The 27,562-nt window shown below is 39.4% G+C and overlaps 1 protein-coding gene across 1 annotated transcript; it reads right to left on the minus strand.

Moving 5' to 3' along the window:
- Nucleotides 1-300: 300 nt before the first annotated feature.
- STK17B (serine/threonine kinase 17b) lies at nt 301-26,926 on the minus strand. The gene is made up of 8 exons (XM_081096029.1): nt 26,662-26,926; nt 17,373-17,537; nt 11,009-11,221; nt 7,780-7,924; nt 6,575-6,701; nt 5,007-5,055; nt 3,720-3,899; nt 301-2,313 (listed from the first exon to the last, which is right to left on the minus strand). Exons 2-8 carry the CDS (start codon nt 17,492-17,494, stop codon nt 2,031-2,033), a joined length of 1,119 nt encoding a protein of 372 aa, XP_080952155.1. The 5' UTR covers nt 17,495-17,537; nt 26,662-26,926; the 3' UTR covers nt 301-2,030.
- Between the last annotated feature and the right edge of the window lie 636 nt (nt 26,927-27,562).

The following is a 27,562-nucleotide window of genomic DNA, read 5'->3' on the forward strand; positions in this document are numbered from 1 at the left end:
CTCTCTAGGGATCTGATCCATGAGGAAAATTAAGTTCTATAAATTCATCACAGTTTCACACTACTCTTCAGATGTGTTTTCAGGCATCCGTTCACCTCACAGGGACTCTAGATTCCTGCTTCAGTCAGATACATCATCTGCTTTTCATATACTTTCAATCTTGGGAGAAGAAAAAATGAGAATTGAGTCATTTGTTAATAACTTCTCTCTAAAGATTGCTTTACTTTATTTTTACATTTCAATTAGTAAAAATATTTAAATTCACCCTTATGAAAAAAATTGAATACTGTTTATGTGCAACCACATTTTTTTTTTTTAATAATAGAAATTGTTAGGAAAAAAGGTCTGAAAATTTACAACTCTGTGTATTCTATTAACTAAGAGGAAGTATATAAAGTATTTTAATATTCCTAAGAGTTAAAGAAAGCTAGTATAAAATATATTTTAAGAACTAGCTTATAATTCAAAATTCTAACATTTCTAGATTTTTTTTTTTTAGTATGGCACAATTTCTCTAGAAATTAAATATATAATATGGTCTTTTGTAAAAGTAATCACTTTCTCTTTTTCCAATGGCTTACTAAGCTTTACCTGTATTACCTTAATACTGAAGGCAAATAAATGGACAATCAACAATTCAGAAAAAAACTCATCAGTTTTACATATACAAGAACCCAGTTTAGCTTCCACAATGACTAGTTTATTGACCCAACAAACTGCTCCTTAAAGAATTTATATGTATATTCATATGTCATAAGACAAGAGCTCCTTTGGCACCTGAGTTGAGCATATCAGAGTGAAGAATGCCTAGACAAAGTTGTCTAAAGACTATATTTCCTCTCTATATACATATATACATATACCTGTACATATATACACACACAAATAGAAACAACTTTCCTTCAGGAAATGCTGGGGATATAAAGATTACAATGACCTTAACGTGACAGTATAATAGACTTTTGACTAGTCACCAGGTGCAAAGTCATCGAAGGTCACCCAGGAGTGCACGTGCCCCGCTGGGACCGCACTTAGTCCCAGCCCTGAGCACAGGCCCTGCTGTCCCAGGGACTGGCTGGCACTGGTCCCACCAGAAGACCGCGCGGGCCCCTCTGCAGGGCCTTCCGGAGCCGCATCACCACGAGGAACTGACACGGGAACTTCAGGAGAGCCTAATGGCACGTGTTTTATGACCACATCTACCTTGTGACTCTGGCACTGTTCATAGTCCTACTGGTGCTGTGACTTTTTGAATGCTCACTTTTAGAACTCTGAATGCCTGGCTCGCATCTCAAGACTTAGAAGACATCTAGAATTCTCTGAGGCACCTAAGTCTGCCAGCATTTTCTCCTAGCTCAATTAATAAAGGTGTCTGGCCGACTAACATTAGAGCGCACTCAGTTTTCCCGAAGTATCTTCTACTCTAGAAATTCTGGAAGATGGAATCCTCTACCCTTGTAAACCGTATTTTCCATCTGTCAGATCCAATCACATCTGAAGAAGACGGAGAGTTAAAATGCCATGCTACCCTTTCCTCTGCTCTAACTTGTACATAACATCCCCGCTCTGGTGTGTAATCCCCCCTTGCTCTGGGTAAAGGACCCCTCTCATAGAGCACACTACATACAATGAGAAGCTTATGTAATTTCAAAATAGCCATCAAAACATCTTCAAATATAAAATATCTCTTCATTATTTTCAGTTTACATCAACCATAATATAACTCAAATCACTTTTTTCCCCTGATATATAAAACATTTTGATAAATCCATATGAACTTAAATTATTCCAATGCACACTTTTATTTTTGGTTATATATTTACGTCTTTTCTTCTCTGCATAGTGGTATCTCAGGATAGGAAATGAAATTATGCTAGTAACTAATGACATTTTAAACAATTTCCTAAATCCTCCTATGCAAAAGTGCATTTACAATATAAACAAGCCTATATAAAGCTACAGACCACAGTCACACACTGGAGTGGATTTCAAATGCCAAGTTCAGTCCACAGGAGTCAGAGAGAAGAATGCTAACAGAGCACATCTGAAACAAGTTCATGGGGGCTGGGCAATGAGTCATCAAAGCGGAATCTTTTGGAAACCACACTGCTATCCTCTGGGATGTTCTCTTTGTCTTCTCGATCCTCACAGGTGCCATTACAGGAGGATTTCAGAGTCTTGTCTTCAGAGGACCTTGTCATATAATCCTGACCTTGAGGGGGACTGGACATTTCTTCGGGGAGAAACAAGTTTCCAAAATCCCATTGCTGTAGCCAAGAATGAGTGAGGCAGATCTCTGCTGTTGGTCTTTTCCTTTGAGAGAAAACACAAAGGAAAAATTGAGAATTAAATAGCAGTTTGGAAATGTCTGCAGTTCAGTGTATCATCAAGTTACGTGTTATAAATATGAAAATAACACATACCCACAGCACAGAAGGGAGTAAGAATAGGAACCCCAGAGAACCTAGCAATCTCTTTCATTCTGACATGTGCCAAAAATTCAATTTATCATGGAGCTTAGAGATGAAACTAGTTAAAAAGCTTGAGAACGGATGTTATCCTCACAAATGAAAGTCAGTGATATTATAAAGTGTCTTGGGTTTACAGACCCTTTGAAGGAAAATATATGTAAGTGATTTATAATATCTAATATTATTTTATCATTAAAAGCAGTCACTGCTAAGTCTTAAAAACAAAAGCTACTCTTCAATGATGCTTACCTAGCATTTTGAGTTTTTAAACTTTGTTTTCTATTACAAAAGTAACGTAGTCAAATATCACAATATTTCAAAAGTAAGAAAAACACCCATCTAGCCCAGAGCTTCAACCTTCACACAACCGCATTACCCTTAAAACCCGTTTCCTTTCTTTGCCTTCATGTTCATTTTTTTCTAACTATAAAAAAATTAATGTGCTCATTATAGATATTTTAGAACCTAGGTAAAAGAATATTGAAGCAAATAAAAACTGCCTATAACCAGAAACAAATATAGTGGTACTATTTCAACTGTCACGTCCAAAATACAGCCAGTGAGAGCCTTTTGGGGCCAATAAAATAATTAACAAACCTACGAGGTTTTTTTCTTAAACAGATAGGAGACTGAGTCCTCCTGAGAGTAAATAATGATCAGAGATGAACGTCCTGACAAGTAATAACACCAGGGCACTAGGCCACGGCCTCTGCATTAAGGCCAGCCAGGCCCTTTCCACGTAAACACTGCTGACGCTGGCAGACAAAAGGGAGGTCGGCTTTTTCTTTTCCTGCCTTGAAGTTGCCAATGAGTGAGGTCAGAGTCCTAAGCCACAGTTTCAAGTCCCTTCTTTGGTAGGCGGTCAAAGGGCACCTGATGATCCTTAAAGATCTGACCATCTGGCATTTGCACTTGCTACATAACTGTGATCATTTAACTACAAATCAACCAGCTGTGTGTATTATAAACCTTCTATTTCTAATTATCTTAGGGAATTTCAGGAATTAATGGCAGGTTGAGAGAAAAAGAACACATATCTTCCCTTCACTCCAAAATTTCCTGTTCTGTATTTTATATTTTCCATGTTTGAAATTATGAATTTGTTATTTAACGATCTCTCATACCACCTCTTTCCCCATTTTACCCAAGAGCTTACTTTTAATAGTGTTATAGTTTTAGAATGTATGTTTCTTAATAAACACAAATTATTTATTTCATAATAGTAAACAGATTAATGTTCTTACTTACTCTGGATTTTTTACTAAAAGACTCTGGATAAAGTCTGTGGCCAGTTGTGAAACTGATGAGAAAGTTTCCTCTGAATAATCTACATTAACTTGAGATATATTGAGGTATGTTTCTTGATTATCTTCTCCCACAAATGGGGATGTATGAGTTACTAACATATAGGCTATGATACCAATATTCCTGAAAAACAAAAAAGGGAGAAGAGGAATTTTAAATGTGTTAATATTAAAACATTTATATAAAATAAAATTGATACTCAACATATATATTCCTGTTCTCAACTTTACATTTAAACTACAGACTTAAATTGTTTTCCTAAGTTCCTATATTATTAAAACTAAAATAATAATCTCAAAGTCTGCCTCACAGAAAAAGAATATGGGGGAAGTGCACGTGTTATATAGTTATAAATATATTAAATATATATCATTATACCTCCAGTCTGTCCTTCACACAAACACTTGTTACCAAGTACACAAAGCCATGCAAAGAGCAGCATTTTCCAAATGGTGTCCAATGACACAGTAATGATCTGTGAGACATAAACAGGGCTTTTGTGCAAATAGAGTCTGCAAGTTTGGCAAAGCATTAAGTTGGGCGGGTAGATTTTTTTTTACTACAAAACTTTTCAGAGCCTAAAATAAGTTAATGACAAGTCTTGTGCTCAGGAGTCAAAAAAAAGAGAATACTGACAGTATGTTTCACTCACTCATTCAGTCACAGGACCCTTTTTCCTCGGCAAACCCATTACAGCTCCGTGAACCCAAATCTTCCCTCAACTCTTCCACGTGGCCTGTAGTCAGAGCCAACAGTGGTCCCAACTACAGCCGCATAATCAACTCCAGGTCTGCTCCCCGGTCCTCTGGGCTAGCCACAGAGCTCGGTGCACCCTCGTTCAGGAGAGCATATCTTTTATGATATGCCCCCAGAACACTACCCTTCTGCATTGACCTGACCTCCCTCTTGTGCTCAGTTCTAGGCCTAGATCAGATGCCTGCTTGTCTGCTGCTGCCTCACGCTCAGTAAACAGCATTTCACCTTTATGACAGAGCATGGAGCATGTTCCTTTACTACATCTCGTCTTCCTCCTGTTTATTTCTGTACCTCTGGTTCAGAGCCGAAGTGCTACTTAAAAAGAACGGGTAAACATTTCCTGTGGCATAATAATGACACTTGAATCAAACCTTTTCAAAAAAGCCTTATTATTTACATTTAGAATCAAAGAACCCTAGAATAGACACTACCCAACTTTTAATAAAGGCATTTAGGTAACTAACAAAATCTCACCACATATCTGTAGCTGTGGTAATAGGATCATAATTCAGGATTTCTGGAGCTGAAAGGGAAAATATAATTCAAAATTCAATACTGACAAATTTAAAATCATGACAATTACTTTACATCAAGTTAAACTGGATTTAATTTTTAAGAACTACTAATATAAGATCAATCGAAATTTAACATCACATTAATTATCCTGTGACTGGACATTTAAACATATCTAATGTTAAGCAAATTAGGTAACCACATGATTCAAAAGCTCCAATAATATTCTTTGGTGTAACTGGTAGCTACATATATATTTTTTAGTCACTTAGATTAATCCCAGAAAAAATAATTACGAAGAAGAGTTAGAAGTTAGAATCTTCTTAAAATCTTATTTTACTACTCTTGGGAATTAGTTTGGGTTATTTCATTAGACTAATTTAAGTTTTCCTTTTCAGGGTAATAGCATCACATGCATCGTACAATGACACGAGGAGCAAATTGTGCTTCCTGGATGTGCTCTAGATTTACAAGTAGATTGCATATCCCTAATTTCCTGTGCAATTCATTTCCCACTGTCTCTTTCCCTGCCAAAGTGCTTTTTAAAATGTGAAATAAATTATCTATACTTTCTAAACATTACCATAAATTTCAAATTAGTAGAGTAAAAACTCAGATTTATGCTTGAATAATAACTGCTTGGTTTCACTGTATGATTTCCTAACTTCTCCAAGAAAAATTGTTTCTAAAGCCTAGCAGTGTTGGTAATGGAGCCTTTGAGACCTACATATTGTCATCTGTCACTGCAGCTCCTACAACCTCTTCATATACTTCTGGAGCTGTGTTATCTAGAATTACAATAACTCATTCTAGGGCACTATGGCCTCTACTAAGTTAGTCATGTGCTGCGTTTCTCACTTAGGGAACGTCAGCTGCCTGCTGTGAGCAGCACCTACTCTGCTTAGTTCAATGCCTGCATAGGGACAGCAATACACGGAGAAACGAAAGCGTATAGACAGATTACTACTATAAATTTAAAACTTCACATTTACATGCTGCCTCATATGCCTTAAAAACCTTCATAGTCTAATCAGTTGATCTAGTACAATGTTATTAGATTATCTAGTCATAAATTTTTTTGTCACACTTCTTTAAAATCCTTTTATAAACTGAGGCAAAATCTCACATTTTAAAGCAGCACCAACAAACAGCCAATTCCTGCGAACTGAAGATATCTGTATTGTCAACAGCATTAGAGCTGAGACAGGACAGAAGGAGAAGTGATGTCCACCCAACAGCCCGGCCTTAAGGGCAGGGATGGCCCACTTGATCTGTTTTCCTCTATTTCCTGCTCCCTAACTTTCTTTTCACCCACACATTAAACTTTTGAACTTATATGCCTAATATGCTGTGAATTGTTATGAATGTCTCAATAATCTTATATTCATTACAGTTCATTCAACTGTGTCATAACCAAAACACCTGAACCAAATATATCCTGAAATTAGATGCTCTAAAATATATAACGTAGAGGCGTCATTTAGTTAATAAATTTCAAAATGGTGTAGAAAATAAGAGAAAATTCTTACCTAAGTATTCAGGTGTCCCCATGATTTCCCGAAGTTCACATGCATTTCCTAGTTTTCGAGACATTCCAAAATCTACAATTTTTATGTCCCCAAGAGGGTATATGCTGCTCAATAATATATTCTGTGGCTAATAAAGCACAACAAAATATGATCAGTAATATACAGCAATAAAACACTACTAGTCTCTGATCAGAGGTAAATTACTTATATATTTCATATGAGTCATACATGAAACATTTGCTAAACTATTTAGAAGGAGCTATAGATTCAATGATAAATCAAGTAAAAAATTCACTCAGAGGATTCTTGGTTTGGGGAAAAAGATGGATACATAGATTGATTAACTGGTTATGAGCTAGAGAATATTCAGTAATAACGACTACTTAATTCTGCCCATAATAAAGCCCAAGAAGACTCTGCAGCAGATAAGATGCTTAAGCTGAATCCTAACGGACACACAGGACATGCCAGTTAGAGAGATGCCCTGGGGAATCACATGAGCGAAGGCTTGCGGGAATGAAGTACGTCCATTTCCAGAAACAGAAAACGGTTCAGTACAGTGTGACGGTCCTGGGTCTGACTGTAGGTTAGACAGTAAGCTGCATGGGAAAGTCCACGGAAGGGAAATTATACAGAAAGGGAAGCGTACAATATCAAAAAATAAGATGCAGATGGATTCCAATGTTAAGGTCCTTCAGTAGCTGGGGCGGAAGGATAAGGAGAAAGAATAGTACCATGAGAGGCTGAAGTGGTGACAGGGCTTGGGAAAGGGGCCTGGATGATCTGGGGGGAGAGGGGGCAGAGGAGCAAAGACTGAAAACCTCGAGAGAAAGATGAGCGTGCGGGAGCAGAGGAATGAGGACAGGAGGAAGTCACCTTCCGGGATGGGTCAGAGCTGAGTATTTTAGAGGGAGGCGGTTTATCAACAGAAGATCCAGGACGTAAGAGGAAGGTGGGCGGGGTGCTTTAAGGCTGAGAACATGGAGAACCGATGGTTTAAGAGCCAAGTGACTACTGTGAGCTGCTCACACATGCAGGCCTCTCCTCTGGGCCAACACAAGCTGAAGTCCGTGCGGCACAAGGGAAACAGAGAGCACACCAGTGCCGCCTGGACCGCCGGTCTGACTGCTGCTTCCTGCCGCTGTGCAAACCCAGAGCAAAGACGGAACGAGTGTAGCGGTGCTTACGACTGCATCTTACGTTACCTTTAAATCAAGGTGCACAATGTTATTCTGATGCAGATAATAAACTCCTTCAAGTATTTGTTTGATGAGTCTGATAATGTCACTTTCAGAGACCATTTCCGCCAGCTCAGGTAAACACAAGTTGAAAATTTCTCCACCTGCAGCACTGACATAAAATTCAGATAATAGAAACTTGAAAAATCATTGACCTAATATGACGCTTTTAAATACTGTATCCTTGTTAAGTAAAAGACACACAGCCATCTACATTTTAGTCTCCAAATACACATTTAGAGTAGAAGAAGGGCGTGGGAGGGATCTTTAAGGAATAAAGTAGATGACAAGAATATTTCAAATTATGGATGCTAATATTTGAATATTTAACAAATAAAATTAAATTGCATTATAATTCAATAATAACTGCCTTAACTGCAATAAAAAGAATAGCTGACACTAGCAGCTCAGTTCTGCTGCCCCTCCATTTTACTCATTTTTATTTAACTACAAATATCACCTATTTTGATCTTCATGACAACCTTGTGAGGTAGGTGGCTATTACTTTCATTTACAGATGAAGAACCAAGTTCAACGAGGGTAGAGCAACTTGTACATGGTCACATAGTAAATGGAGGAACCAGAATCTCAATCTGTATAAAATGGGTGAGAATCAATATTCTTCACCAACATCCTGTTTGGCAGCTTCACAAAGAATATTTGGGGCCAGAATCCAGGTCTTTTATTTATATATATGTATGTATTTATTTATTTATTTTTAAAGAATTGAACAGCCAAAGAATGTTGACAAAGGCATAGTGAAAAATCCCTACGTCTGGTATCCAACAATTAAAATCCTAAATCTGCTATTTAAAGCAATATAATTTAGGGCCAGTCACTTATTTGAGCTTCCCATCCGTAAAATAGAGCTATCACAACAAAACAGATTTTATTTTTTGAGGACTAACTCTAAATAATAAGATAAAAAGGTCTCAGTCAGAACATCATGCAAAAAAAATCTAGATGGTTAGTCATCAAATTTAAAAGGTATGTTTGGGAATATCTCAAGTAAAGCACATTCTATGTAATAAAACAGGAACTCACTCACTCTAGGAACCACTATTTTTATTTCTTTGGCTCACTGCTATATCCATAGCATTGAGAACAGTGTCTGACATGTAGAAGTGTTTTTGAATGAATGAATGCATGGATGGATGGATGGATGGATGGATGATGGAATAGGCAGTCATGCTTCAGAGCAGCTGAAACTGAAATTCAGAAATCTCAGTGACTGCCAAGAAGGAGAGCAAGTCGTAATGTATTAGGAGCCATAAGAAAAAAAATCAATGGTTGTCACAAATTTGAGTCTCACACTGAGTCAGGGGACTGACCCTTCACACTGCTGATGTAACTCACAGTCGAGCCGTCCACACCTAGTGTGCCAGCAACCAGGTGCCCGCGGGCAGAGGCCGCAGAGCCACGCTGCTTTGCATTTTGTTTGAGAGTCCAAAGAACCCCGTGGGGCAGCTGGTAGGGAGCACGTGTGAAGCTCTGATCACGTGTACCTCATACCTCAGCTCCCAACCCTCTGCATCTCTCAGCATATTGATGAAAAAGTAACTTTGATATCTGTCTTAACTTTATCATGGTAAAGACAATCTGAGTAGGAGACATTTAGTTTGCTTTAAAATGTCTAGCAGTGAACTCCACCCTGTGCACTCCTGTAAAGACACTGCACATAACTCGAATGTGATGGTAAGTGCATGCGCCTGTTTCTCCTACTGTAACATAATGCCACACACTGAAAAGCATCGCCCCGACTCCAGTGGGTTGCTGCATGAAGTTAGATAAGCCATGTAAAGTACCGAATACAACAGATGTTATAAGGATCAACACAGGTCATCAAAGTGTCTGACACATGATAAATACTAAATAAATATTCGCTATTATTATAATGAGCAACAAATACCAGTTCCACATCTAACCAACATCCAGCATTTCTGGATGTGGGGCTTCTTGATGATTATGAAGGCAATTTTCAAAAGTCTTCACTAAATTAAAATTCAGTTTTAGAAACACTGCATCATACATATAGAAGTATATGTAATATATTCTTAAGTGAACAAAAAGGTTACAATAGAGTATGCCCAATAGATCACAATTTGTTTCTAAAGGCAAATGTGCATAGACTGGAAAATAAGAATGATTTTTAAATATAGGAATATGCCATAAAAGTAAACATAGTTTACATATGATATCCATTTTCTATATCTTCTAAATTTAACACAATAGGCTATTACTTTTGTAACCACGGAAACTATCCTACCAGTTTTTTGTTTGCTTATTTCAGTAACAAGGTCAAACAAATACTGTGACTGTCAGACTATCAGATTGTCTCTTCCTTTCAGTTTGGCAAGCTGACCAATGTCTGTTGTAGGACTACCATTTTCCCCAAAAAAGAGATACACAGGTGGAGCTACAGAAATAGAAAGTGAGCCAGAGTTAAGAGGAAAGAAAAAAAACATAACTTAAGAAGCAGATTACAGAAGTTCGCAGAAACTGTATAAATACTTTGGCATGTAAAGGAAACTATCAAGACACCCACCAATTTTAAATGGTTCAGTTAAAATGGCAAGATGTCAACAATCGGTGAATCAAGCTGAAAAGTAGTGTTATTCTTTCAACTTCTTTGTAGATTTGAAGTTTAAGTCCTAATATGTCAAAACTTTTGAAGCATTTTATTGTTGCCATTTAGATCAGCGGTCACCAACTGGTGGTCCGTGAGGTCCGAAAGGTTGGCGACCACTGATTTAGATGATTGAAAAAAGAGGATTTTATGAAAGCTGACGATGCTCCTTTGTATATTCATCCTCCAAACCTAGAATTCCATCACTGTTTTGGAAAAATGTCAGCTACTTTTCACATAGTCAAACATGCAGATGCCATGTAAGTAGGTAACTCTTTAAAGGTCAGCTGAAGAATCCGACCCATGTAGTACTCACAAAAATGCATGAACAATGAAATCATATTGGTAGTATCCCAGGCTCTTCTGCTACTTAGTTTTAGCGTCTGCGGGGCTGTACTCTTGGCCTGGTCAAAGTAGATGGATATAGAGTACCTACGTTCCCGTCACATCTCATCCACAGGAATGCTCACAAGATCTTGTCATACCTTTATCATTCTTGACTTGACATTTCACGTCACCCTATCCCACCAATGAAGGAGGTACTATAAATTTACTAGAGTGTATACTTACTATTCCAATACCAAAATGATTTCACTTGTGTTTTCATAGACTTCATGGAGATTGATCACATGGGGACAGGACCTTGCCAACTCAAGCACGGCAATCTCGTGCAGGATCTCCGCGCGGCAATCCTGTCCTCTTCTGCGCTTTTTTAGGAATTTTGCGGCATATTCTTGGCCAGTTGATTTTGATATGCACTGTCTAACCACAGCAAATTTCCCCCTGGGAAGAAATGACAAGCAATTCTAACTTTTCCATAAAGAACAGTATTAGTACAACACAAATACTGCTATACCTCCAACTCAGAATCAACCTTTTCAAAAAATCATGCCATGAAATTTATCATTTTTCTCTTAAACTGCTGCATTTATAAAATGTACAGTATTACCACATAAAAACAAGAAGGGCAAATGTCGCAATAGGATGACGGAACTACATTCGTTCTTCCCTATTAATATATACATGATCATTGTACACCAACTCCATGTCATACTCTCCACATAAATTACTGTTTAGCCCTAGCCGGTTTGGTTCAGTGGATAGAGCGTCAGCCTGCGGACTGAAGGGTCCCAGGTTCAATTCCCGGTCAGGGGCACATGCCTGGGTTGTGGGCTCGATCCTCAGTAGGGGGTGTGCAGGAGGCAGCCAATCAATGATTCTCACTCATCATTAATGTTTCTATCTCTCTCTCCCTCTCCCATCCTCTCTGAAAGCAATAAAAATATATATTTTAAAAAATTACTGTTTAATATCACACAATCCTACAGTAAATGCTACTCTTGTTTTGCAGGCTCCAGAGAGGCTATGTATCTTGATCTATTTCCAAAGACCATGCCCTTAATAACTTTATCAAAAAGGCTTTCCTTCAAATACAAAAAATTAAGACGAACCCAAAAATTCGTACCTGACACTTAATTTTATTAGTGTAATCACTTTGCCTTTCAACAGCACTTTTAACAAGCTTTGAAGCTTCCTATCACAATTTGTCAGTTGTATTACCAGTAAATCTCTTAGTATTGCTCAGTAGTCTATGAAGCCTGTAACAGATGTCAAAGGTATGTACATATGTCCTTTGGAGAGAACTAAACACAGTTCACCTTCTACTAAGAAATTAATGGTTATCAACAGCTATGTACAAATACACCCATTACCATCATGTATGTCATTTTAGGAGTAAGTATGTGTTTAGCTGTCTCCAATAAATGCTCAGCATCTCAGCCAAAATTTAAAGACAGAGGCAAATTGTATATTCTCAGCCTATAGTTGCTCAAAATCTAGTTTCCCAAAGACCTGATGTTATTTTGAGTAATACTACTTGAGGAGACTAATAAAAGCTACAAACTGCCTATCCAGAAAAATGTACATGTGCCCTTAAGTAGTACGTTTTACATACAGTTTCAGAGAGGTTTCAGAGTTCCAAGCCCATTCATACAACTTCTAAGCCTGAGGACAACAAATCCAAAATTAAGGAACTCTATCCTAAGGTTCAAATTACTCTCTAGATACCAACAAATCAAGTATAAATAAAGGATCTGCAGAAAGCCACCTCTGTCCCACCACTCCTCTTGCCCCAATGTCCCTTCCATATACTTCTAACATGGCATACCAGGTGCTTCGCAAGGAAAGTTTTTTAATTCATTTGGTATTTGGGTTTGGGGTGGGGCCAAAATCTATTGTTTGATTCTATTTTACTTACTGTTCTCAAGGACCAGGATGACAAAGATTCCTATTCTTTATTTCCCAAATTCCCTCCAAATTGATGCCAATGAAATACACTGGAAATCACACTGAAAAACTATAGCTACTAATGCCAAAAAAGTAACCAAGCTATAATTTGCCTCCTCTACATTTATCAAGATATAAATCAACTCAATAAATCTGCATGGACAAACCTGATTCTTTGAAAGAACTTTTCATTTATTATTTGAGGATGCTTAATTTTAACTACAAGTATTTTCTTACTGTATGCAAAGAAATACAAATTGATGCATTTCAACGAACACACAAAAAAGTTAACATTTCTTTAGCTTTCTTTCAAACCACTGGTATTTTATACCAAATAAACTGAGTCGGACTAAGATTAAATGACTCATGAAAGGTCATATATGGGATTGGAGTGCCAAGAGTTACACTGTGGAATGTGAATCCCTGGCTTTCTGCTCTAACCACCACAAAACAATTCCTCCTTTTAAGACAGCTGTTTTTTAATAAGTGCAGCTCACGCACTTCTGCCAATTCTTTCTTAGATTTAGAAACAAAATTTATCTAAAACAGAAAGGAAATTTTAAGTTTTATGAAGAAATCCACTCTGTAAAACTTAGGAATCAGAAATAGTAGGCCAAGAAAATTGTCCACATATTTTATAGCACTAATTGTAACAATTCAGTTCAACTATAATTTTATGAATGTATCAATAAGCCAGGATTTTCTCAGAAACAAAGAGCAAAACTAAATACTTTTTATCGAATTGTTTCAGGTATTCTAAATATGCTTTCTTAAGCAAGTTTAGTTCTCATTAGTCTAGAAGCCGTGATCAGCAAACTGCGGCTCGCGAGCCACGTGCGGTTCTTTGGCCCCTTTAGTGTGACTCTTCCTAAGCCTTAGGAGTACCCTAATTAAGTTAATAACAATGTACTACCTATATAGTTTAAGTTTAAAAAATTTGGCTCTCAAAAGAAATTTCAATCGTTGTACTGTTGATATTTGGCTCTGTTGACTAATGAGTTTGCTGACCACTGGTCTAGAGCAAAGGTAACCAAATATTGATAATTATTTTTTTGCCAATGTTCACCACTAAGTAAAAGCCCAGTGAAGACAGAGACCCTATGTGTCCTAGTTACTATAGTAATTATAAAATCTCCATTAGCTAACTAACACATAACAGAAACTAAAATATCTGTTGAATAAAGCAAAAGTTAAGCCACTACTATAATACCATATATTGTGCTATTTTGAATCCTGTATTTAAAGCATTTATATTTTTAAAGCTTATCTGTGATTCCAATAAAATGTTACTTATATATTCACTACCTTATTTACATACCATTAAATAAGGTTAAGTATTTTTATCATAATTATCAAATGACTTAGGAAAAAAACAAGTATTTGATTTCTATTCTAAAATGCTAATTGTGGTTTAGAATTATCAAAATAAACTTCAATACATAATGTTCCTACATCAACTATAACAAAAACTAAGAAAATTTAAAACCCATACCAAGTATATATAATTAATTCATACCCTAAAAAGGCAAATCTGAAAAGATTTTCCAGCAGTGAAACGGTCTAGTAGTTGCCCTGTGCATTCTAGAATAGACAATAAAATGTGAGAGAAGGGGGAGGGCAACCACAAAGGAAGCTGACGTTTATTTCGGCATCAGCCTCACCCTCTGACCACAGAGGCCTATGAAACTTGCCTCAGTTGGGGGGAGGGTAGAAAAAAATTTAACCAACATGTTAAAAAACAGGAACAACACAAAGCTTTGAGAAGAGTCAAAATTGAACTAATAACATTTGCATGTTATTTTAGTTTGTTGAAGAAAATAAATTCTAAAACACTAACATCTTAAGATTAATAAAAAGCAATTGATTTAGAAAGGTAACTTTGTAGTTCACTACATGCCAGAATTATGCATTTAGATATTTCAAAATGTACACGCCTCAGGATAAATAAGATTATAATGCTAATTTCTATTAATTAGGATTATATTCGTAATTAAAATTGGTAATGATTTTAAAAGAACTTAGTCCTGGCCTGTGTTTCTCAGTTGCTAGAGCATTGGCCTGCTCCCTGAAGGATCACGGTTCAATTTCCAGTCAAGGGCACATACCTAGGTTGCAGGTTCCACCCTCAGGCCTCGTAGAGGTACCTGAAGAAGGCAACCAATCTAGGTGTCTCTCTCACATTGATATATCTATCTATCTCTATCTCTCTCTCCACTTAGCCCCGCCCCCCTCCAGTCTTTTTAAAAAAATGTTCACAATCAATGGAAAAAATATCCTCGAGTGAGGATTAACAACAACAACAGAAGAATTAAGGCAAGTTCTTGGCAGAGGAAATGTGATTTCCAATTTATCAAGGTTTACTAGATATATCAATATTTACCATAACAATTTTAAAAAATGCTAGGTCTCTTTCATAAAGATATTAGAAATCTGAATGTGTTTCATCAGATTTTACCGAGAGTCTTTGCTCTGAAATGTTAGAGTGTATCTGATTCAATTTATGCTTTTTATGTTGGCATCTTATTTGTAAAACAATTGAGAAGTATTAATACCATTCTCTACAAAGTTTAACTTTTCCTCAAAGAAATTTTATAGATTTTCTAGCTCCCAAATGCCCTATTTTGCAAAGTTTATAAATGTTTGTACATTTACTCATTAAAATAGTGACTTAGAAAAGCAGAAAAGAATGCCCTTTATTGTATGTACTGTTCAAGGCATAGTCAGTTACCTGCTCAAAGCAGTTTCCAAACATTTTTGCAGCAGAAGGAAAATTGGAGACATCTAATCCACCCTCTCATCTTCAAGAAAAGGAAATCACACAACTAAATAGATCATACAACTTTAGGTTCAGAGTAAAAATAGGTCAACTGACTTCCAGTTTAATCTGTTTTTACAAAATACACAAACGGATGCCATAGGACACATATCTGACATGGCTGCCAAAAAAAAAAAAAGAAAGAAAACTCCCAATGGAATCTTAGGCCTCCTCAAATAAAGTTGTTTTCTACTGTAGATGGTAAGACACTGACAATCCTATCCATCCCAAGTCTCCTTATTCTCAGACTAACAATGAAAAAAACAAAGTGGTTCAGAAGAAGGCTACTGGAGATGAGGTCATAAGATGAGCGTTTAAGGAAACCGGCAATGCTTAGCCAGAGTCAAATCTCGGAAGGATTTTCACAGGGACATTATAAGCAGCTACAAAAGGAGAACCGTGCCTCCTGCAGATGCGAACAGAAAGAAAGCAGAACTTAGTGTGCCTAGGAAGTGCTCACAGAAAGGAACAGGCGTTCTCAGGCCGTGAGTTCCCCATCACTGAAGCAGTCAAATTGAGGCTGGGTAAACAGCTTGCCAAGAAAATCATAGAAAAGACTGCTGCACTGCATAAAAAATGTATTAGGAGATCACTGACCACCAAAGTCCTTCCCATGCCAAGGTTCCGTGACTACGCCATGTGAAATAAAAGTAACTAGAAGGAAACGTATGCTTTCCTGTGACAATGCAGAGAAATCATTAAAGATTTAGAGCAAAACGATTTTTTAAAACATTCTGAAAGGTTTTAAAAACTGTATCTTTTAATACACCACTAAAGTACTCATATGTTTTTAACACATAATAAATATGCCAGAAATGTGAAATAGGAAACATTTAGTTCTTAGTCTGGTGAGGCAGGTATCATCCTCATTTTGCAAAATAAAGACTGCATCTATCAAGATGTTGGGTGCAATGACTACATTCAGCTTAGCAACACAATTACTTTCCATGATTCGGTCCGTTTTTGTTTTCACATTGAAATTAAGGTACAAACCAATTATACTATTTTACTGTAAATTTATCAGTGCAAATACAGACTTAGGAAAGCATTTTAACAGAAGCCAAAACACTGCCTCCAGAACTAAAATCAAACTGAAGACAGAGACCGATCACCATTTTCTAAGCCTCTGATAACTGTCTTTAAAGCTCAACAGATGCTAAATATATAACTTAAACACCTTGGCTTATCTTTTATAACTTTGGTAAGTATTAAAATGATAGCACTAAATGGTCTTTTAATCTCAGGCCATTAAGGAATTTACACCTTGGTTAAGTCAAAACAGATTAGTATTAGTGTAAGTACAGGTTTTACTGACAGGACATACATTCCTTCTTTATACAGAATTCTAGTATCAAATATGAGTTAATTTTTTTGTTTAATTTAGGAAAGAAGGGGAGAATCTAAACATTATTTTTTTAAGCCCAAACACAATATCCAGGATTTTTTTATTTGACAAAAACTTATAAAGCACTCTACTAAGTGTTTTATAAATATTAACTAATGTAATCCTCACGACCACCATGTAAGATTTATACAATTATCTTCACCCCATTTCTCAGATGAAACTACATCTTCAAGAGGGACAGTCATTTACCTGAGGTCACTAGGCTAAGCTGCCTCTTCCCCGGTCCACCTCAGACAACCCGAAGTTAGGGGACAGAGCAGACATCCTAACAGCTCACCCTCTCGTCAGTTAAGACTGGGCCTGAATAGTAACAGACGATGACTTTTCTTTCTAATCACTGTTAAATAACGACTGAGTTTCATATAACTAAAGACACACAAATCCAAAATGTGAATTTAAACAGCACACAGATCATACAGTTTCCTTACCTTCCTAGCTCTTTAGATGTCAGTGTGTAAAAATTATTAAAGTTTTCCATTTTCATTGGAGTTTGGGGAGTTGTCGTTAGCAAGCCCGAAATGCTTCGGCAATCAAATCTTCTCCTCGACATGTTAGCTGGCGTCCAGATATGCTTTTCAGTCACCTCTTTTTACCTATTTTTTAAAAAAGAGAAGAGACAGGATATAACTTCAACGTAGCTCAGGAACAAAAAAAAGATATCTCAGACAGGATGTGCATTACATTATCAGTTCCAAATATAGCTATAAGACAACCAAAAAGAAGATTTAAAGAGCACATTCTCCCCACCAGGAAAAAGATTCACACACATAAACTGGTATGGTATTTGAACTATGTTACTGACTTCATTCAGAATAAAACTGCTGTTAAAAAAAAAAAACACAAACAAAAAAAAACCTGTAGCCCTAGCTCAGCCGTGGGCAAACTCCGGCCCGTTTGAAATGAATAAAACTAAAAAAAAAAAAAAAAAAAAAAAGACCGTACCCTTTTATGTAATGATATTTACTTTGAATTTATATTAGTTCACACAAACACTCCATCCATGCTTTTGTTCCGGCCCTCCGGTCCAGTTTAAGAACCCATTGTGGCCCTCGAGTCAAAAAGTTTGCCCACCCCTGCCCTAGCTGGTTTGGCTCAGTGGATAGAGTGTCGGCCTGCGGACTGAAGGGTCCTGGGTTTGATTCTGGTCAAGGGCACATGCCTGGGTTTTGGGCTCAATCCCCAGTAAGGGGGTGTGCAGGAGGCAGGTGATCAATGATTCTCTCTCATCACTGATGTTTCTGTCTCTCTCCCTCTCCCTCACCCTTCTTCTCTGAAATATATATATTAAGAAAAAACCTGTACAATTATTTTTAAAAAGTTATAATTTAATACAATCACTCAATTTCATTTTGAAACTAAAGTTCCATCTTCTAAAACAAGATAATTTATCATAGCAAAGTAAGGATTATTGTTTTTAAATATAATTTCACATGGCCAAACTAACTTTGTGGTGAATTCACCCTTTGTGAGTTACATTACTGACATCTGAATGACTACAAGAAGCAGAATTTGTTTCACAGACTCTACAATTCAATACTAAATTCAGAAACTTTCATAGGTCTTAAGAGTGTCTTTTTTTTTGGCAGCATCAAGCACAAAGCCTGCCATGGATGAAGAGCTCTATAATTTTGTTGGATGAGTGGCTGACCATACCAGAGTTCTCATCTACATCTGAAGCTCATATTTACCTCAAACTTTGTGATATTTACATGTATTCAGTTTTAACATCACAGCTACTATTTCCTAGTAATGGAGTTCATACGACAGCAGACTATATATTTTAAGCTACGTCTCACTTTCTGCTATGCCTATCTAATAAGAGACGCAGTATCATTCTCCGAACACCCTCTGTAATACCCCCCAGGCTTTTGTGGTTTCTCTGCCACAATTTCCCCTCCTTATTTCCTATTTGACACAAACTGTTTCTTTACCTTCCCCGATCCAAATGCCAGCTACATCAGCTTAGCAAATAAGCAGTGTGATTGAGGTCAGTATTTTCAGCTTCTGTCTTCTCGGTTTTATTTTTAAGTCAGACAATTTTTTCCTCTCACTCTCTGGGTCTTTGGGAAAACAAAGCCATAGCTAGTTTGGGGGTACACCTCTAGTAGTCTAAGGGCAGCAGCGTAGCATTCTGAAATAACATTTGGACTGAACCACATCTGAGTCTGAATCCCATTTATCCATCACACCAGCTATGAGCTCCTAACTAAATAATTTAACTTTGTTACTCTTATGGGCTGAATTATGCTCCCCTCAAAATTCAAATGTGGAGCTCCTAACCCCCAGTACCTCAGAAAGCGACTGCACTTGGAGACAGGGCCTTTAAAGAGGTGGCTAAGCTAAAACGAGATCATTCGAGTGGGCCCTCATCCAATAGGACTGGTGTCCCAATGAAAAGAGGAGATTAGGACACAGACACACAGATACACCGGGGGAAGACCCTGTGCAGACACAGGGAGACGCCATGGAAAACCTAACAGAAAGGCCTCAGCAGACAGGGACCCCGACATTGATCTCAAGCTGCTTCTCTCCAGAATTGTGAGACAATACAGTTATGTTGCTTAAATCGCTCAACCTGCAGACTTTATTATGGCAGCCTAGGAAACTATTTTAATACAGCTTCTTTTAAAAATAAGAAATGAATATTTCCAATAAATATCACAACACTTGCCTTTCAACATGACTATTTTGCCGTATTGTGTTTAAATTGATAAATGAGACATCATAGACCCAGTTGAAGCCCGTCTCTCTTCTTTGCATCCCTAGTTTACGTTCCCACTACCACTGGGTGGGAGGGCTTACCATTTCATTGCCAACATTTGCCCTATTTGGAGTTTTAATTTTGGCTATTCTAGTGTAATGAGGGTGAGATGGAACTTTGTAATTCGCTTTGGATTTCTGATTATTCGTGAGGAATGCTTCGGTCCTGCTGCTTCTGAAGTGTGGATGATAACAGAACCTCTCTTACAGAGCTCTAAAGATTAAACATTAAAATACGATGAACTCACGTAGAATGACACCAGTACAGTGTGGATGATAATAGGACCTATCTTACAGAGCTCTAAAGATTAAAAATTAAAATACGATGAACTCACGTAGAATGACACCGGTACAGTGCTAATCCTGAGACTGTATCATGACTGTCCAATACATATATATTGTTAATATTCTAGCCAAAGGGAGTCTCTATGCAGTCTCTGCCATTGCTGAGTACCGTTTCCATATACAAAACTCTCAACCCAAGTTAGTTTAAACCTGATTATTATAATTCTGTCTTTTTTATTCTGTTTTAATGACCTATTTGTGTATTTTTTTTTTAGCTCTGATGACACTGAGTTTCACAGGTACATATTCCTCTCTTAAAAAGTCAATAATTATCAATTCCTATGCTCAATCTATTTCTTTTAGATCTTCGTATTTTTACACAAAAATTTCTAAATTTGAAAGTCTATGTGGGCCCTAGCCAGTTTGGCTCAGTGGCTAGAGCGTCGGCCTGCAGACTGAAGGGTGCCAGGTTCAAGGGCACATGCCCGGGTTGCGTGCTTTGATCCCCAGCTGGGGACATGTAGGAGGCAGTCGATCAGGGATTCTCTCTCATCATTGATGTCTCTCTCTCTCCCTCTCTCTTCCTCTCTGAAATTAATAAAAATGTATTTTTTTTAAAAAAAGTCTATGTGAAATCTAAAGAACAAAAGAAATAAAACTAAGACAGACTCAAAGATATAGAGAACAGACTGATGATTGACAGAGAGGAAGGGGGTTGGGGAACTGGGTGAGAAAAGTGAAGAGATGAAAAAGTACTAATTGGTAGTTACAAAACAGTCATGAGGAAGTAAAGTACAGCATAGAGAATAACAGTCAATAATACTGTAATAACTATGTGTGGTACCAGGTGGGCACTGGAAATATTGGGGAAGTACTCTGTAAAGTATGATTGTCTAACCACTATGCTATACACCTGAAACTCATACAAAATAACATTGAATGTAAACTTTAGTTTAAAATTAAAAAATAATTTTAAAAAGTCTATGAATATGCATACTTAATGATCACATTTATGCCGTACACACACACACACACACACATATACACTGAGTGGCCAGATTATTATGACCACCCCATCAGTACTTCATTGACACTTCCAAAAATACTGAATATTGAAAACTTCCTAAGAAAATACTCTCAAGGTTTTATTATTATTTGCATAACTAATTCACTTCAGTGTACTGATATATCTATATATCTACATAGATATATAGATATACATGCACACACACAGAAAGAAAACATGTACCTGTATCATGGATACAAACTGGCTACATTCCCCACAATCAGGCCTTGGGAAACATGAGGACAAGAACATACCACATTCAACCATAGAGATAGAATACAGGAATGTGCACCTCATCTAAATTCTAGAATCTAAGATGTCTATTTCATGCTGTAATATATCAACTACAAAGTAATCTATTCATAAGAAATCTGGTTGAATTAAGATATATTGACAAATAAGTATTCTCTGCTCTCAAGTTTAAAAAATGTCAATATGGATCTTACAGGTAGTCAAAAATTTATGTTCGATGAAGCTTTATAATTGTGAAAAAAAAAGAAACTTGTGGAATGAATGAACCCCAAAGTCAAACAATAGGAAATGGTTAAATACACCTAAATAATAGGATATTATATACTCAAAAATTGTGCTTTTAAAGAATCTTTTAAACTCAAATTATAAAGTGAAAAAAGGAAGACATAAAACTTTATAAACAATATGATAATTTTGTGGGAAAATAAAAAAGCAAATAGCAGAAGACTGAGAACAATGCAAAATGTTAACAGTGGTTATCTTTGGGTGGTGGGATTATGGCAGTATTTATACTTTCTGGTGTTTAAGTTATCTATACTAAGCAGATTCTACTTTAACAATCAATAAAAATTTAATAAATACCTTTGGGTAAAAAAGATGGGTGTAAATAAATATATATGACCGGACTCTAAGTGCAGAAACACATTTGCAACAGCAAAACATAACTCTTTACACATTAAGGGTTTACTTGGCTAGAAGTTCAAGAGCCATTACCACTCAGGTTCTTTAAGGCCTCAGTGTTTTCTCTGCATTTCTCAAACCTATTTCCAAAATTTTTTTTTCATTATCGCCCATTATAGTAATTACAATACGCATTCAGATATGGATCAGTGAAGGAAGGAACAGAGGAAATGTTAGACTTGATCTGGCCTTCACTTGCTTTCAAGGGAGAAAGCAAATGTGATGTGATCAAAAGTAAGACAATTCCTAAATAGCTCTAATTTTTAAATATTCATCATAATATTCACTCCAAACTTATCAAGCAAAAATATTTCACAAAAATAGAATGTATCTACAATAAACGAAAACACCTAGAGAACTAAGGGGTCTGCTTTGATCTCTCCATTAGCTTCCTAGTACCTACGAGCTATTAAGTCCTGACACATGACACACACAGGCTGAGGCAGGTGCACCCCGGCTTTACTTCCTGCCACTCATGTCTCATATTTTGCCTCCACATCTCTGTTATACTTTCCTGCCTGAAACAGCCTTTTTACCTTTCCTTAAATGTCTAACGTTTCTGATGCATCCTTCACATCTCAACATAGAATGTGATCTCTCCCCCACCCCCCCCCCCGCCCCTACTCACGGAAGCTGACATTGTTAAAAACCAAAAAAGTTGGGTTAAGTGCCTCTCCTTTATGCTTCCAACAGGACCCTTGACATGTCTCTTTACCTCAATATCTAACATGTTAGATTTCAATTATGTTTAGTGTCTAAAGAGCAATAACCATTTACTTTTATGCTAAACCCCCAGCAAGGTGTCTGGCACCTGATAGGAATTTTCAAAATGTTTGATGAACTGCATTATAAGAATTATGAAATAAAGCAAGAAGCATTTTTAGGTACATCTCAAATCATCAAGGGTTGTGCAGAACTTGAGATCTATCTTGAAATTATAGTATTGGAGCTCTAAATGCAGCTAGTCTCTGCTTAATTTGGTATTTGGCTAAATAAAATATTTTCAACTGCTACTAGAGAATTTCAATTCTAAACAGGACGGCCACAAAATATGGAAATATGGATAAAATCATTTCATCAGATATTGTAATGTAACACCAACAGACCATTGATTTTGTATTTTCCTGCCTTTCCAGACTAGGTGGCCACCTGGTTTCATGTAAATACCTACTTCAGCTAAGATAACATTTTAAGAGCTGCCTCAATCAGGAAATTAATTCAGACACTGCCCTGTTAAGAACCGATCAATCTAGATTTTCCTGAAATAAATTTGAAAGGCAATGGAAAGCAAAGTGAGGCATAAGATTATAAGGAAACAATTCCTTTTTACATAGGCATTTACAGCTACAAAGTTTTCCCTAGGGATCAGAGAAACTGGAGATGTGTTTATCTAGCATCCATCAAAATAAATGAGGAACTTTCTGCTAGTGTAGCAGAGGGCTCCATTTATAATTAGTCATTGATTAGAAGTAAATGTAATGCAGTAGAAAGAAGAATAAGGATGATTTCCAATTTCAAGGAAGAGACTGTATCCCTTATGTGTTCTACTAGCATATTTTGTTTTGTTTAAGATTGAGTATACAGAATAATTCAAGAATTTAATCATTTGAGAGTCACAAGCAAGCCAGTTAGCTGACTCTAGTCCAAGCAGTCTAGTATATATACTACCCAAGGGCTGAAGTCCCCAGTAAGGTCCCCAGGCCGGATCCTATGCCAACACATAAGGCCTGGTGCCATCTCTTCAACTTTCAGAAAATCAAACCCTGTAACTGTGGAACAGTATAGGAAGATGTTGCAAAACGGAAATACAGTGGGCCAACACACACTGTGCTTGCCATTCATCAGATGAGAAATTAAGTTTCTGTTGTAAAATAAAGTACTGTTTACTTATAGCATTCCTGAAGTACTACTTATTCCATAACTATTCCAATGCAAGATGGAATATGATCATCTAAGGATTAAAGATGAAATTACCACCTCACTATGAATATAAATTTTTTTAAATGATTGAAGTATTACTGTGCCCTCATTTGGGGGAGAAGTTGCAAAAAGTCAGGGGTGCACCAAAATATGTTGTATATTAATATCAAAAGAAACTGACCAGTATAGATGTTAAAATTCAAGGATAAATGTATTTGGGAGAAAAAAAGAGTAAATAAATGAAAGAAATAAAAAAATTAACAAAATATATCTTGAAAATTGCATTTATCACAACATATTTAAATAAAAATGTGTTCGTAATTTAAATTTATAAGTAAATTTGTTAATTGAAATGTGCTTTGATTATAGTCTTCAATAGAATATATACCACTTAAAATTCCATCATTGAATTTTGTTATCCATACTGTGGAAAACTAAAACATTTAAAGTTTTCCCAAGTGGAAAGGAAGTACATAAATGACTGTTAATGTTTCTGACACAATCAATACCCTTAGGATACAAAATAATTCTTTAAAAAATTAAGAATCAATCAAAATCCTTTAAAAGCAGAAATCTAAAAGCACTATTGTTAGCTGCCCATTTTATACACAGGAAATATGCTCTACAATACAATATATGTGCAATTTCATGACAATTTTATGATTAAGTGAAAGTGTTAGCAATGGATTTCCTTGAGTCCTGGGTTTTAAATTGGGCTAAAGATTAAAACAGGAAAATTTTGATAAGGAAATGCTCTCATAATTATCAAACAGCTTTTAAAATACATTTACTTAGTGTTTTGTAAAACACTGTTAGTGCAAGCTTAAAATAAAATCGTTTGATTGGAAACAACCACAAATGCCTGTATCTTCCTCAGACTTGTTATTAGTGTGCTGACAGTGATCAATTAGCCAAGTCTCAACTTTCCTTCAAAACTGATTCTATCTTAACCAAATAATAACTCACTATTCAATGAGCCCAAGAGAAAGGGCAACCATTCTGCATGCACACAAAAAGGCCGTCAAGTTATGACACCAATTTTATGTTTAAAATTCAAATATACTGCCATGTAAGTGTATTTCACTTGAATCCATCGTTTAGAAAAAATTATCTAAAATGTATATATGCATCTCAAAAATAAAGCAGCTACTGGTAAGAACTCCGATTATAAAAATATTGAAAAAAAAAATTTGTAAATGTAACATCTGCTCAGAAGAGGGCGAAGGGGAAGAAGGGCGGGGGGGAGGGGGGGGTCTCACACTAGGGCGCTGTTCCCATGGACCTGCCTTTTCAAAAACACACAGGTCCGTGTGGTTCAATATTCACAAAACAATCATCTCAGAAGTTGATGAAAACTACTTCTGGGCAGTTAGCGATGAAGCTATGAAAGGCGGTGGCTATGGGAAAGTGGGTTCATCCTCAGTCTGTCCCGCCGGCTGTCAGCGTCCGGGCATCTGTCCGCCCGCCGTCTGGCGAGTTTAAAGGGGCCACACCAGGCAGGCCTCCCCGCGGGCTCAGCCGATCACCGGTGCCCAGATGTCAACATCTGCTCGGCCAAGCCGCCAGGAACGGGATACACAGGCCTCACACTGATATTTGACCACGCGGAGGAACTTTTAAAGCTCTTTTTTCCCTTCTTACTTTCAATATGCAACTCCAAGTCGGGATGCCTCTAATCCAGCGGTTCTCAACCTGTGGGTCGCGACCCCATTGGCGGTCAAACGACCCTTTCACAAGGGTCGCCTAAGACCATCCTGCATATCAGATATTTACATTACGATTCATCACAGTAGCAATATTACAGTTATGAAGTAGCAACGAAAATAACTTTATGGTTGGGTCACCACATGAGGAACTGTATTTAAAGGGCCAGAAAGTTGCGAACCACGGCATCGCATCACAACTCCACCCCCCACCCCACTCCCCGCCCCCCAGGAACTGCTATCAGCCGCCGTGCAGCCTCCTCCAGCTGGCCTCCACGCCACTCTCCGGGGGAACCCCAATGAAGGACTTCTCCCCGCGCTGAAGCCAGAAGGCGTCGCGCGGCCACCCACCCGGTTTGCGCCTGGGTCGCGGGCACCTCGGCGGTTCACGCGGCGCCGAAGGAAAACCAGACCCGGGAAATCGCCCGGGCCGGGCAATCGTCCCTTCCACCCGCGGGCTCGAGAAGTGGCCCACGCGCAGCGACCCCACACGCCCCCGGAGGCGCACGCACCTCCCCGGACGGGGGGCGGGTGCGCGCAGGGCGCGCCCACCAGCCCCGACGTGACCTTGCCCGAGCCCCCGGCAGCCGCGAGCTCGCGGGACGCCAAGGGCCACGTCGGCGCGACGGGGCCGGGACCAGCCGGGAGGAGGGCGGCCCCACGGGACGCGACCCGGGAGGGCCGGGCCGGCGCGCGCACAGGCACCGACACGCGCGCCCCAGCCCCCGGCCGAGTGGGTGCCGGGAGGACCCCTACCCCACGCAGGACACCGGGGGCCGGGGAAGCGGGACGCTCCCCGGACGTGGCGACCCGCCGGGCAGAGGAGCCCCCTGAGGAGCGGCTGCCTGGACCCCCCTCCGCCGGCCGGGGGTCGGGGGCTCCGGGTCCGCCCACCGGGCCGCCCACGCGCCGGGGCCCCTCCGGGAACTCCTCCCCCCTGGGGGTCTCGGCCCCGGAGGTAAAGGGGGGCTGACTCTGGGGAAGGGGTCGCCGCCCCCAGGAAACCCCCAACCCCAGCAGGACGCGGACGCGCGGGGCGGGGACACTGACCTCTCGGGCCGCGGGGGGTCCTCTCGGGGCGGCCCCTCCGAGGGTCTCCCGTCCGCCCCGCGCCGGCGGCCACGGCAGGACGGTCCTAGCTCCAGCCGGTGAGAGTCCGGCAGCCCCGCGCGCAGGACCCGCTGGTGTTCTCCGCACCACGGCGCCCAGCGGTGACCCGGTCCCTTGTGAGGTGGCTCCCGGCCCCTGCGAGGTGGCTCCGGGCGGCGGCGGCGGAGACGGCGACCCGAGCCTACAGTTGAGGTTTGAAAACTGCAGCCGCGTTGCGGGGCAGGGCTGTAGGCTAAGGCCCACCCCTCCGCCCGCAGAGCCAATCGGAGCGCGCAGGGAGGGCGGGGCTGTCACGTGACGGGGGGCGGAGCGCCAGCTGGCGGCGCGTGCTGAGGGGCGGGGCCAGCGCGCGAGAGGGCGTGGCCGGCGGCGGGCGAGCCGGAGGTGGGCGGGGCCGCGGGGCAGGTGGGGCGCTGAGGTCCGCGCTACCTGGGAGGGTTGATTGGGCGTTGCAGGCCCGCGGGCCGGGCCGTGGCTCTCCCTGGCGGCACCCCTCCCGCCTTCAGAGGGGGCGGCCCACGAGATGCGAGTGTCCGCAGTTTGAGACCGGGAAGAAGCCGCAGGAGCGTCACTGCTTCCCACTCATCCAACCTCGGTCCCTACCTGAGGACCGTGTTCGGGCCCTCGTGACCAGAAGCCGCGCGGAAGTGCGGAGCGCAGTTGCTGCGACGTGGCGAGCATCCCCGTGGCTCCAGCGCCCTCACCTCCCAGGCCTGGCTGCGGCGGGTGCGCCCAGTCCCGACCCGGTGAATTGCGGGTGTTGCGGACGGACGGGGCGCTGCCCGAAACGACGGCATCCCGCGCGCGGCGCAGGACCCGGGCTCTGCGCCCTCTTGCAGAG

Source organism: Myotis nattereri, assembly GCF_964212035.1.
Source record: "Myotis nattereri genome assembly, chromosome: 7".
Lineage (NCBI taxonomy): Eukaryota > Metazoa > Chordata > Mammalia > Chiroptera > Vespertilionidae > Myotis > Myotis nattereri.